This window comes from Megascapheus bottae, chromosome 6, assembly GCF_031878675.1.
Source record: "Megascapheus bottae isolate mThoBot1 chromosome 6, mThoBot2.hap1, whole genome shotgun sequence".
NCBI lineage: Eukaryota > Metazoa > Chordata > Mammalia > Rodentia > Geomyidae > Megascapheus > Megascapheus bottae.
In genome coordinates, this window is record NC_143514.1 from 26227386 (window position 1) to 26240850 (window position 13465).

General features: G+C 37.6%; 1 protein-coding gene across 9 annotated transcripts in view; it reads left to right on the forward strand.

Annotated features, from left to right (window-relative positions):
• The window catches only part of Ttll7 (tubulin tyrosine ligase like 7), a 122442-nt gene that overhangs the window by 72741 nt on the left and 36236 nt on the right, over positions 1 to 13465 (forward strand). For all 9 annotated transcript variants that reach the window (XR_016535925.1, XR_016535926.1, XR_016535927.1 and 6 more), the window contains 5 exons: positions 145 to 292; positions 511 to 584; positions 2010 to 2145; positions 5594 to 5680; positions 10502 to 10700. Coding sequence is in view for 6 of the 9 variants with exons in the window: in XM_090334534.1 (XP_090190660.1) it covers positions 145 to 292; positions 511 to 584; positions 2010 to 2145; positions 5594 to 5680; positions 10502 to 10700 (644 nt within the window). In the remaining 3 variants the exon portion in view is untranslated. The remainder of the gene's footprint in view (positions 1 to 144; positions 293 to 510; positions 585 to 2009; positions 2146 to 5593; positions 5681 to 10501; positions 10701 to 13465) is intronic.

Consider the following 13465-nt stretch of genomic DNA (forward strand, 5'->3'; position numbering starts at 1 on the left):
ACTGGATTAATATATAAATTTTATAACTTTTGATTTCAACTTTCACTATGCTTCTTCTTCTAGTTCTTCTCATAGAGATACAAAGTTTCAAAAGACCAGAGGTTTTCTGAACTCTAAAATGTGGAATTGTCTTTCATATGTTAGGACCAGTGATAAAAGGAGAAACTTGGCCAAACAAAAAGCAGAGGCTCAAAAGAGACTCTATGGTCAGAACTCAGCAAGGAAGCCTTTACCTGGTTCTTCAGATTGGGAGTATCAGAGACACCAGTTGGAGAGGCGGAGAGAAGAGTTGGTATGAACACTGCATTTCTTTGATGGTTTGGTTGGTTTGGTGTGTGCTTTGCACACATATGTGTGCAGTACTGGGAATCAAAATTAGGGCCTCATGTGTTAGGCAAGTGCTCTTCCACTGGACTATGCCCCAGCTTGATGTGAACATATAAACAAAGTACGCACATTTTGATGTATGTGAATTGTCACTTTGAATCTATAAAATGTCTTCATTTCTAGAAAGAGAGACTTGCTCAAGTACGAAAGCAGGTTTCCCGAGAGGAACATGAAAACCGACACATGGGGAATTATAGGTAACTATGCTTCTATTTTTATAGAGATGGAACAAATGGAGGGTCAGAGAAATCATTCAGTATTTTTTTAACCTTTTAGAAACTGTTCTTTCATTTTAAAACGATTTTGAGCACTTTTCCTTCATCTGGAAAGAGAGCTTCCTGGTTAAGATCTTTCAAGAAATAAAAATTGATCAGCAGGGTCTGACTTGAGAGAGTTCCTTCCAGCTAGATTCTGGGGGTGTTTCTTGGTCTCTTTAATCTACTGTTCTTCTGTGACAATAATTGGTGATGTGGTATTTTAAGAAAGTAACAATTTAGTAACAATACCCTTTCTGCCAATGTGTGGTGATTGCTGTACTTTGTTTTAAATTCAAATACTCGGGGACTAGGAAAATAAGAGAAATATGTGAAAGAGCTTGCTAGAAACAGTAGCCAGTGTTACAGAATCTGTCAGATTGGAAAAGTTCATAGTAATACCCTTGATGAAATCAAAAGGGGATCTCTAAGCTCCTTGTAACTTAGGAGAGGTTGTTTCTCCTCAAGCTTTAACATTGCCTTGGCAGGATTTGGAAAGGCGATTGAAGACAAAACTACTTTCTTGCCTTTAACTCCTACAAAGCAGTGAGAAGAGCACATTCATTTTACCCTACCGCTACAATAACACTAACTGAAGCCTATCTGCTTGGGTACTTCAATAAGGACAGCAGAATAGAGCTTACCCCTTTTCTCTTATCACTAATACTAGTTGGTTTCCATCACTCTTTTACAGCCAAACATACTGGATCTTTTGGAACTACTTTGTTTAACAATGCCTTCAAGATAACATTGTTATGTAATAATTAAAAATTGATGAATTTCTCTTGGCTGTTTATCTTGCTTTTTAGCATCTAGCAATAGAACTCGCACAAAGTAGAGTGTAGTGGTTATATAAGCAGCTGATCTTAACTACTTAGCTATGAAAGCTTCTCTCCCTCCCCCTCCTCATTTGTTGTCAGGTTTTTTGTTTGTTTTTGTTTTTGCCAGTCCTGGTACTTGAACTCAGGGTCTGAGCACTGTCCTTAGGGACTTTTGTGCAAAGCTAGCAGTCTGCCATTTGAGCCATGGCACCACTTCTGGCTTTTTCTGCATCTGTGGTACTGAGGACTCAAACCCAGGGCTTTGGTCATGCTAGGCAAGCACATTGATATGTTCCCAGTCCCTCTTGATAGTTTTATTTATTTAGTCTTTAAAAATCTTAAATTATCTTTAAGTATTTTTACAAAGGAATTCCATTTATATGGAAGTCTATCAGTACAATATGCCTTGGTCAATGTCATGTTTTTAACCTTTCCTTTCTCTACCATCCTTCCTCTAACTACCCCTTCTCTCACTCTTTTTAGTTTTATGGGACATACACTGGATTCTTGTCTTGTAAACAAATGGATTTATCTGATTTTGTTGTAGACGGATTTATCCTCCTGAAGATAAAACATTACTTGAAAAGTATGAAAATTTGTTAGCTGTTGCCTTTCAGACCTTCCTTTCAGGGAGAGCAGCTTCATTCCAGCGAGAACTAAATAATCCTTTGAAAAGGATGAAGGTAAGAAACTAAAAAGATTAGAAAAAAAGCCAAATAGTATGTCTTCAAAAACAAACCCACCCTAATATTACATATAAAAAAGGCCTTCAGATTTTCATTGGAAGAATCGGTAAGATTTTATAAGGAATCAAATGACTTTCTAAATAAGATATCTAATCAGAAAAATGGTGAGCCAAGAAGCTTCCTGGTAACAACACGGTAGAGAAATCCAGTGAGTTAACCTAATGGCTTGTGACTCTTACATTTACATTATTACAAATATTGTGAAGCATTCTGTTCTTCATTCCTGGCATATTGGCATATGAGAGCAAGTGGTAATTAAATGCCTGGCATATTGGCTGGCATATGAGAGCAAGTAGTGATTAAATGCCCTCTCCCTTCTCTCTTCCTTTCTTTTATTTCCTTACTTTAATGAAAGGTCTCTCTGGTACACCATAACAAGCCACTTCATTGTGTCTTGGCTGGCCACAGTTGCTTGAGTCTTCCACTGGTTTTGCTTGGAATTAGTCATGTATGAACTGTAAGAGGTCCTTGTTCTCTACTGGGACTAGAATGCCAATATGGCATAACTCTTATCACCTCAAAGCTGAGTGTATTTTTCTTTCTATGGTATGATAACAGAGTAGCCAAATCTCTTAATATAATATTTCAGGGTTCCAAAAGGGTACATTTCAAGAGGATTCTCTAACCCCACAGAATTTCTTTGCCTATGGTAGACCTGATCTCTGCCTACCTCCGTCTAGACTTGACAAAGGAATCCAAAGTAGAAGTGGTTACTCATCTCTGCTCACTTGGGAAGAATGTGCTCCCTTTCTGTAATAACATTCTTTTACTTTCATCTATAGCCTTCTGTTTTAAAATATGTGATTGTTTATCTGTTTTTTTCTAGTTGTTAGGATGAAAATATTGTCTGTTGTCATTTATCTAAATAGAAACAGAACTACTTAAAAGCTCTGTCCCTTAGCTGTTTTGCTCAAGGCTGGTGCTCTACCACATGAGCCATAGCTCCACTTCTGGCTTTTCTTCTTCTTCTTCTTCCTTTTTTTTTTTTTTTGGTCGCTAATTGGAGATGAGAATCTCATGGACTTTGCTGCCAGGGTTAATTTCAGATTGTGATTCTCAGATCTCAGCTTTCTGAGTATCTAGGATTACAGGGTAAACCTTCAGTTCCCAGCAATTTTGCTATTTTAATAGTTAAACTTCCCAGATTGACACGAGAAAAACCTGTTTCATGAACTTCTGTGCAACAAGATTCTAATTTCTTTCAATCTCCCTTTTAAAGGGCATGTTGGGGTATAAATTACAAAAATGTAAATAAGAGTAAAAATGTAAATAAGAATAACAGTGAAGCAGTGATTATGGCTCTTTCAGTACAATTATTGCTCTGATTTGCTCAACATCCCTTGGAGTATTTATTTATTGCTGGTCCTGGGGACTAAACAAAGGGCCTGCCCTCTGTTCTTGGGCTTTCTCAAGGATAGAGCTCTACTACTTGAACCACAGCACCACTCCCAGCTTTTCTATGTATGTGTTACCGAGGAATCAAACTCAGGTCTTCAAGGTGCATGCTAGGCAAGTACTCTACCACTAGACCAGACTCCTGGCCTATTTATTTATTTATTTATTTATTTATTTTTCATTTTTTTTGTCAGTCCTGGAGCTTGAACTCTGGGCCTGGGCACTGTCTCTGAACTCTTCAGCTCAAGACTAGTGCTTTACCACTTTGAGCCACAGTGCCACATCTGGTTTTGTGGTGGTTACTTGTAGATATAAGAGCCTCATGAACTTTGTGCCCCAGGCTGGTTTGGAATCTTGATCCTCAGATCCTTCAGCCTTCTGAGTAGTTAGGATTACAGGCATGAGCCACTGGCTCTGATGTCAGATTGATGGTAGAAGAGGGTGCCATCAGAGTTTGTGTTTGTTCTACCATTGATGGCTATAGAAGGAAGACTGTTTCATGAATGTGTGAAATTATTCATTCAGTAATTACAGTGTATAAAGAGTTTCATTAAGTGGTTCCTGATTACTAGTTTCTAACATTAGATAGTTCCTAAATGAGCCATGTAGGCTGTCAATTTCAGGGTGAGTTTTAATATTTTGCATTATTTAGTATTGGAGTGGATAATGAGATTTTAGTCTAGAAAATTAGAACATCAGAAAATTTTGAAGTTCAATAAGATAACATTAATGTATAATATTCTAAAGTTTATGTAGTATATTGGATCAACAGGATAAATTTGTTTTAAATCAGTAATGCACAATGTGTTTCAATAATGTGTTATTTATACTGTCAGATTTTAGTAGAAGTTTTAAGAGAATTTGTGTGATCATTCATTCATTCGTTTATTTATTTGCACAGGTCCTGGGGCATGAATTCATGGTCTGACACTGTTTTTGAGCTTTTTTTTCTTTTTGCTCAAGGCTAGCTCTCTGCCAATTTAGCCATAACTCCACTTCTAGCCTTTTTGCTGCTTTTTTGGAGATAAGAGTTTTGGAGACTTTTCCTGCTTGAACCATGATCCCTGGATCTCAGTCTCCTGAGTAGCTAGGATTACAAATCTGAACTGGGTATTATTTCTCTCTCTTTCCCTCCCTCCGTCTCTCTCACTCTCTCTCTCTCTCTCTCTCTCTCTCTCTCTCTCTCTCTCTCTCTCTCTCTCTCTCTCTCACCCTCTCTCCCTTCCTCCCTCCCCCCCCTCTCTCTTTTTCTTTCTTTTTCTCTCTCTTTTTTCCTTCCTTCCTTCCTTCCTTCCTTCCTTCCTTCCTTCCTTCCTTCCTTCCTTCCTTCCTTCCTCTCCTTTCTTCCTTCCTTCCTCCCCTTCCTTCCTTCCTTCCTTCCTTCCTTCCTCCCCTTCCTTCCTTCCTTCCTTCCTTCCTTCCTTCCTTCCTTCCTTCCTTCCTTCCTTCCTTCCTTCCTTCCTTCCTCCCCTTCCTTCCTTCCTTCCTTCCTTCCTTCCTTCCTTCCTTCCTTCCTTCCTTCCTTCCTTCCCTCCCTCCCTCCCTCCCTCCCTCCCTCCCTCCCTCCCTCCCTCCCTCCCTCCCTCTCTCTCTCTCTCTCTCTCTCTCTCTCTCTCTCTCTCTCTCTCTCTCTCTCTCTCTTTCTTTCTTTCTTTCCTGGGCCTGGGTGCTATCCTTGAGCCTCTTTGTGCTCAAGGCTAGCACTTTACCACTTGAGCCACAGTGCTACTTCTGGCTTTTTCTGTCATTAATTGGAGATAAGAGTCTCACAGACTTTCCTGGCCAGGCTGGCTTTGAATGTGATCCTCAGATCTCAGCCTCCTGAGTAGCTAGGATTGCAGGGGTGAGCCACCGCTCCTGGCTTATTTATATTCTTTTATCGGAGCTATCCTCACAAAGTAGTGTTAGGAATATCTGTACAATATTTCATGGGTATTCATGAATTTGGAATCTTTTAGCCATACAGTCTTAATTAATATATTTCTTGAAGGAGGAAGATATTTTGGATCTTCTGGAACAATGCGAAATTGATGATGAAAAGTTGACAGGAAGAGCAATTAAGCCTCGAGGACCAAAGGTGCAGTATGACTTCTTTCCTTAGTATCACGGTCCAGACTACTAACTACGCTTGGTTTTCTCTTTATATTGTCCTTATGAGAGTCATGCTACTTCTAGGGAACTGAAGGGATCATATGTGCAGCATGGACATTGTCTGGTACTCAGGAGAAATTTTGTGTCCTTAGTATCCTTCAGTTTTTAGTCCCTTCCTTAAAAGTACTGATAGGCTTATGGGTTATTCTGAGAGGAATATACAACTAATATAATCACTTAAATCTCTGTGTCAAGTATCTTTGGTAGTGGGTTGGTTAAATAGGGAAAAAGTGTTGTTCACCTCGGAAAAATAATTAAGAGCTTGTTATGTGTGCAAAAACCAAGAAGGTATTTGCTTCACTTGTATCTGCTCTGGGATAATGATATCTATGTGCTCTTCTGATATGTGTTAAAGTCCTCATTAGTGAAGAAGGAAATGAGAAAAATTGGACACTTTTTCACCTCATTCTTTCTATTTTACATTTCTATTTTATGCAATCATCTCCACGTCTTTAGGCCATCTTTTGATATGTCTGGCCCTCATGCTTTTTTTTTTTTTTTTGTTCCTGGGACTTGAACTCTACTCCTGGGTCTGGGCATTGTCCCTGAGCTCTACAGCTCAAGGCTACCACCCTATCCCTTGACCAAAGCACCATTTGCAGTTTTCTAGTGGTTAATTGGAGGTAAGTGCCCTGGCTGTCTTTTAATCAGGATCCTCAGATCTCAGCCTCCTGAGTAGCTAGGATTATAGTCATGAGCCATCATGCCTGACATCCTAATGCTTTTTCTTGCCTCTGAAATGCCTGGCTCCAGAAAAAAAAAACCAGTACTTGATTTCTTACTTTGTTGATTGCTAGCCTCTTCCTAATCTAACTCTACCTTTGAAGCTAACTCTAACTCTTTGAAGCTAATCTAACGCTGTCTGTGAAGCTTTTCTTTGTGATTCCATTAGACTTAAATCTTTCTCCCATAAACACATTTGAATTGAGAAGTTGTGAGTTTACAAGTAGTTATTTGTCAGAGGCTATATGAGGTTGTGTTCATATGAACAAGCTCTCAAAATCCATCAGTTACATTTACTGAATATCTATAATTCCACATCCCTAGTAGAGGAGTACATAGATAGATAAGCCTGAAATCCAGAAATCATGTGGCGAGCCCTGAAATAAAGGAAGTAAAGTGCTGCAGCTATTAAAATGGGAGATGCTACAGTGAATGAGTTCATAAAGCCATGGGCATTAAAACTGGATCTTTGAAAACACAGGTATTCTGTACACATTTAATAGTGGGGAGTGGCATTTGGAGTAGAGGTACACTAAAGGCAAAGACTTGGAGAGGTTCCATTGAGAGGTATAGAAACAAGGATTTATATTGAGTGTGACTCAAATGGAAGGTTATTGGAGGGTCTAGGAGACCCTTGGTGTCAGGCATTGATGTCTATACTATCTAATTGATAATTCCTTTGGAAAAAATACATTCTGGGTCTTTGCAACAGTGTATATGCTCAGGCCAGGTAGAGTGCTTGCCTACTATGCATAAAACACTGAGTTTGATTCCTTGGTACCACATCCACAGAAAAAAAGCTGGAAGTGGTCCTGTGGCTCAAAAGGTAGAGACCTAGCCTTGCAAAATCCCAAGGGTAGTACACAGGCCCTGAGTTCAGGCCCCAGGACTGGCACACACACAAAAAAGTGAACATGCTCATGAGTCATGTCTTCATTTTGTGAAATATTGAGGGAGTTCTAAGCTTTACACATTAAAGAATGCAATTTGGCAAATCCAATATGGGATACCTGGTGACACTGTTCATGGCAGAATAGCAAATGCAAGTTCCCCTGGACATCTTACTTTTTTTTTTTTGTATATAAAGCACTTGTTGTCCAACAGAGAACATCCTGAGGGAGGGCCACGTTCACAGTGTGGATAACAAACCTTTTCATTCTAGGCCAGTAGTAGAGTTAGCAATATATTGATTGAAATGATGTGACTTGGATAGTTCCTGTCATTAGATCTAGCAGTACTGAAAGTGATTGAAAGCTGCCCAGTTTACATTCCTGGAGTTCATTTAGATGTATATTGTTCTGTAGAATCAGATGCACATAGACATTGTGTCTTTGTGTTCCTCTCCTAAGAGAGTGTTCTCTTTTGGTCTCTCTGTGTGTGGATGCCTAGAGACCTGTATCATTTATCATGTCCCAGTGTATTTTAGATCTAGCTTTCACATGTGAGAGAAACATTTGTCACTCAGAGCTTGCCTTATTTCACTTAACATGATTTGTTCTGAGTCTATCTATTTCCCAGCAAATGACATGATATTATTCTTTCTAATGGCTGTGTAAAATTCCATTGTGTAGTCACAACAGTTTTTGGATCAATTCATCTATTTTAGAGCATCTGGGCTGTTTATACAACTTGGCTATTGTGAATAGAGCTGCAATGAGCATGGATGTGCAAGTGTATTTATATATCTTGGCTCATGCTTTGGAAAACATTTTACTAATTACTTGGAGACACAATTCAATTTTAGCTAAAAATAAATTTTAGCTTTTAAAATTAAATTTCAGAATGGTTCAATTACAGTTTATTATTTTGACATTAAACAACATAAATGTGCTTTGATACTAGAATAACTTAAGCAACTTATAAGGTCTTCAGAGAAAATTATTTTTTTTGACCTGTGGTAGGTACTTATGTGTTTTTATTATGTACGTATCTCTCACATTTTATACATAACAAATTTTTATAACTAAATTGGCCATTAAAATGAGTAACATGTTTTATCCCAGAAGTTAGTATCAGTTTCCAATTGCATGGTATGGTGAGGGCAGTGCTGGGACTTCTAATTTCTTTGTCAAAATAGCCCCAATGAAGAGTCCCCAAAGGTTCAGCAGTCAATTCCAGGAGCTTCTTTCCAAGGCTGAACAGCTCATTACATATGTCAAGCTCTTTTAGACATCTTAAAGTTATTTGCTTATGGAAGGAAGACACTCTTAGTAAGGCTGATTGTGCTGTCATTTCTTCTGACTATGCTAACCTCCTAAAGAAACATCCGCGTCGGGCATGGTGGCTCACACCTGTCATCCTAGCTACTCAGGAGCTGAAATCTGAGGATCACAGTTCAAAGCTAGCCCATGCACTAAAGAACATGAAACTCTTATCTCCAATTAGTCACTAGAAAATGGAAAGTGGGGCTAAGGCTCAGGGGTAGGGTGGTAGCCTTCAGCCGAAGAGCTAAGGGTCAATGCCCCGGCCCAGAGTTCAAGTCCCATGACTCATTAAAAGAAAAAAAGAAGAAAAAAGAAACATCCTTCTTTTTAGAGCCTCTGTCAAAATGCTTGGTGATGGTGTTACTGATAAAAGTTTTTATGCATATCTCTTTGAACATTGTTATGCTCCCTAAATAGTAGCTCATCAAAAGGCAAACATGTTTAAACACAAGCTGGTACTGCAGTGTATTCAATGCCTTTCCAGCTTTGGTTTTATTTCATCCTTTGCAAAGGCTGTACCTTTAAGATGATCATGGTTGGACTTGCTATGTATTCTAGGCACTTCTTGAAATCTTATTTTGTTCTTTATCTTTCATCCCTTGTCCTTACCATGGGGGAATATACCTTCTATCAGTGAAATCCCATGGGATCCAGAGGTTTTCACCATGGTGTATGCTAACATCAAAACAATTTTGTTTGATTTAACAGAAGACAAACCTTTAGTATACAACTGCAGGAACTTCTCTCACCAGGAATTAAAGCATGTGGTGTGTGTAACAAATCATCTTAAAGTGTCTGGTATAAAAAACTGTCCTGCTTTCACTTTCTGGAGTGAGGCAATCTCATCTCCTTGTCTCTTTGTTCAACTGGCATGTATGGAAACATCAGCTGGGAAACTGATTCTAGCAGATAGATTGGAATATAATACTCTGAAGCATGAATCACTGAAGATGTGCACTTCAGTGTGGTGTCTATCCTTCAAGGAATCAGGCCACACTGTTTTTTCTCTTGTATCAGTTTAACATGAAAGCATTGGTAGTGAAGAACAGTGTTAGTCCATTCTGCCCAGACTTTACGTGTCAAAGTTAGTAATCTTTCAAAAAGAAAAGATTTGTTCACAAACAATTTGGAAAGCAGATAATTAGCTACAAATTTTATTTTTATAAACACCCACCCCAGGGGATCAGTATACAGCTTAGTGACCATCTAATTAGCATGTGTATGCCACTGAGTTCAATTCCCAGTATCAAAAATGAGTTCAATTCTCATTATCAATTAATATCCACAGTGAACTAGTCATATGAGGAATGCCTGTGTGTTGCATGTGACCTAAGTAGACAGGCCCATAGATTGTGTTTTAAGATGCCATCTTATTTATCATGGCGTTGGTGGCTGTTGCTTTCTTATTCTCTCTGTCCATCTTGTCTCTTCTCCACCTTCACATTTACTGAGTGAATAGGTAGTCTCCATGTGAAATGAAGAAAAGCTGGTCAGGCTTGTGATTTTCATATTTAGTATATTCCTCCTTAACTTTGTTACTATTTGCTTATGGATGCTCTGGTTCTTCATTATAATCATGTAGAAAAGCAGTATTTTGTTCCTTATGATCTAGTTATATTATTTAAGAAAATATATTCTTTGGAACCATTAGAATTAGTAGATGCTGTGGCTGAGAAGCTCTTACTAGACTAGTGTGTTGTGGGGATTCTCAGCCTTCAGTGAAAATCAGCAAGCAGAAGGGAGAAATTAAAAATAGTAACTCTTCATGGTGATAGAATTTTTTTTGAATCGTAACAAAATAACACATGCTTCTCTTTTAGCCCTTGTGTTCCATGCCAGAGAGCGCTGAGATAATGAAAAGACAGAAGTACTATAGCAGTGACAGCAGCTACAACAGCAGCAACAGCTCTTCAGAATCAGAAGAGAATGAACAAGAAGAATATCAAGAGAAGAAAAGAGAAAATCAAGTTTCATACAGTTTTAAGCTCTCTAACCACTGCAGATTAATTCAACAATCCAGTAAGTCAATCTCTTCTAATTAATTGATACATGAAATGAAATTCTTGAATTCAGTAAAAACACCTTGTGCCAAATTGAACCCTTGTTGTCGTGTGTAAGGAAACCCTATGTCCTTCCCTAACCAGACCTGGGCTTATTCTTTAATCCCCTTCTGGTATTGCAAATTGAAAATGTAAGAGGGTAATGAAAGATACATCCTTCTCCCTTTTCCACTTTTCTAGTAAGTGCTAGGCTATTAACATGGACTTTTTAAAAAAAATGTGGGCATTTGACTCATCTGCTGGTCTTTTAGGTCACTGTCTCAATCCATTCCTTCTTTCTATGGCTCTGACTCTCACTTTGTATAACACTACCACCTATTTTCTTTTGTAAAATATGTCCATCTTTCTACACATTTGATTCGAATCTACCTCTGACCCACACAATGATAAAGTAGTTGAAGTGGTTTTGCTCCCATTTTCATCACGGGTAACTCTTAAGTTTGGGCTTTGGAAGTCATCTTTTCCATATTCTCTTCCTGCTTCTGGTTGTTTCCTATCTTCATTATTTCTTTTTATATTTCCCTCTGTTTTTATAACCCCAAAAGTCCATTACTTTACCGGTGATACTTCTTTCATTTCCAAATGTCCAATGGAATAGGCTTTGCCTGCATTCACTTGGGAAACTCCTCATGCAGATTTACATTGATGACTTTTCCTAACTCCTGTGTCTGATAGTATGATTGTTTTTCATTATTACTCTTTATGTAGTGCTGAGCGTCTTAGGGTTCCACTAAAAAAGCCAGTTCAATAAGGCAGTAAACGTAATCATAAGCCTTTGTTGATCTCCAGCAATGGTCTGCTATGTTAGCTTTCTTGAGAATGTGTACATTTTATTACTGGCCTTCCATGCTTATGGCAAAACACATGAGGAATGCAGAACTAATGGGCAAAGATGTCAAGCAATGGCCTTCCTTTTCCTTCTAATTTTATTCCATAAAAATATGTGCTCCTCCTATTTCTCTTTGTAAGAATTTGTGTATTTGGAAAGGAAATAATGTATTTGTGTTCCATTTTATTTATTTGCTTACTGAACACCTGTTCCAGAGTTTGTGGCCCCTTTTATTCCCTGCTAGGGGTTCCTAAGGACTGTCAGTGAGTCTCTGGTTAAGTGTTATTCTTTTTTTCTATTATGAAGACTGACATTTTCCTGCCCACAATTTTTCTAGTATTTGTTTTTTGAAAAACTCTCCTATTAATTAAGATGACTATCCTTTAATGGAATGAACTGATGAAGGTTATGGAAAAAGTAGAAAAAAATTGCAAGAGTTTTTGTAGCCATGAGATTTTCTTTGTTCTCAGGAAAATAGGTTAACAAATTGAGATCAGATGATAATATAGTAAATAGGATACAGAATTTAAAATGTTTTTCTTAAAATATGAGTGTTCATTTAAAAGCTAGTCTAATTAAATTAGATATCATTTTCCTATTTATAGTTTCTTTTCATTAGGAATTATAACAAGGGCTTCATTTTGTTTTACATTTTCTTTTATTCTCACACTTAAATCATAGTTACAAATTTTCCTTGATGCTGGCAACCAAGGTGAAATCTGGATTGTTTCAATACATGTTTTTGTAGATAGCTAATATGAGAAATTCTAACTTATTATAGTTTCTTTTAAAAGCTTTATTATCTTTAGATAGTCCAACAGGGGAGTTTCAATTTAGCATATCAGTTTATGAGTACACCCTCTCTTGATCTGTGCCACCCTTCTGTCAGTCTCTTCCATTTCTCCAAGCTCATTACAGTTTCAAAAGGGTGTACTTTAGTTTGGTATGAAGTACTCACATAAAAATGGTATAAAACACTTTTAGATAGAAATAATGCTCGTTTAACCCATCAGACTAGTTTTTCTGTCAGAATTCTCAATAAATGAAGCTTATAAAATGGGAATCTGTGAGGACTTAAGGGAAAGGGCCCTTGCTTTGCACTATGGTCAAATTATAACCATCTAAACCACCACCTGCAGCACTCAGGGGAATTTGGACTGCAGTGTGGTTGGCACATAATTAGTGGGTATTTTCATAGCAGAGGGCTGACCTTCGTACATATGAAAAAAAAAAGTGGTTCTTTGTAAAAACAAACAAGAACAAGATGGCCTGACCAGTGGTATTTCCTTCATACAACCCTTCTCTGGATGCAATGCACTGTCGAAAGATGGCTTGAGGTAAGTCACAGGTTTGGAAGGAATCATGGAAACTAAGCTTTTATTTCAAATTAAACATCTATAGATTGAATGAGTGTATTGAGTGTACTTCTTTATACCATCTGGATCTAAATGACTAGTGTTATCTTTATCTTCAGTATTACCTCTATCATTTCTTCTAAATATCCTTTACACAGCTTCTTGTCCATTGCTTTTATAAAGATTTAAATTTCCTTTAACAGCTTATGAAGAGAAATATTTGGGTATCCAACCTGACAACATGTGAGTTTTATTAAATTATTTGAGGAAGATGGATATATATACTCCCCAACCAGAGAATATAGAACACATGACATATAGAATAATAGAGTTTTACAAAGTGAGGATAAAATGGTAAGACTGAATGATTTTAGTTAGGACTCATAATTTATTAAAAGGGTTACTTATCTTAAATGTTTTTATATGTATTGGAGAGGCTATCCTTACAGCTTTCTTTGATATTTGTCATGGTAACAATTCTTCAACATATTTTTTTCTTTACCTGAATCATTTGCTTCTGAAATTTAATCTGTATTTATT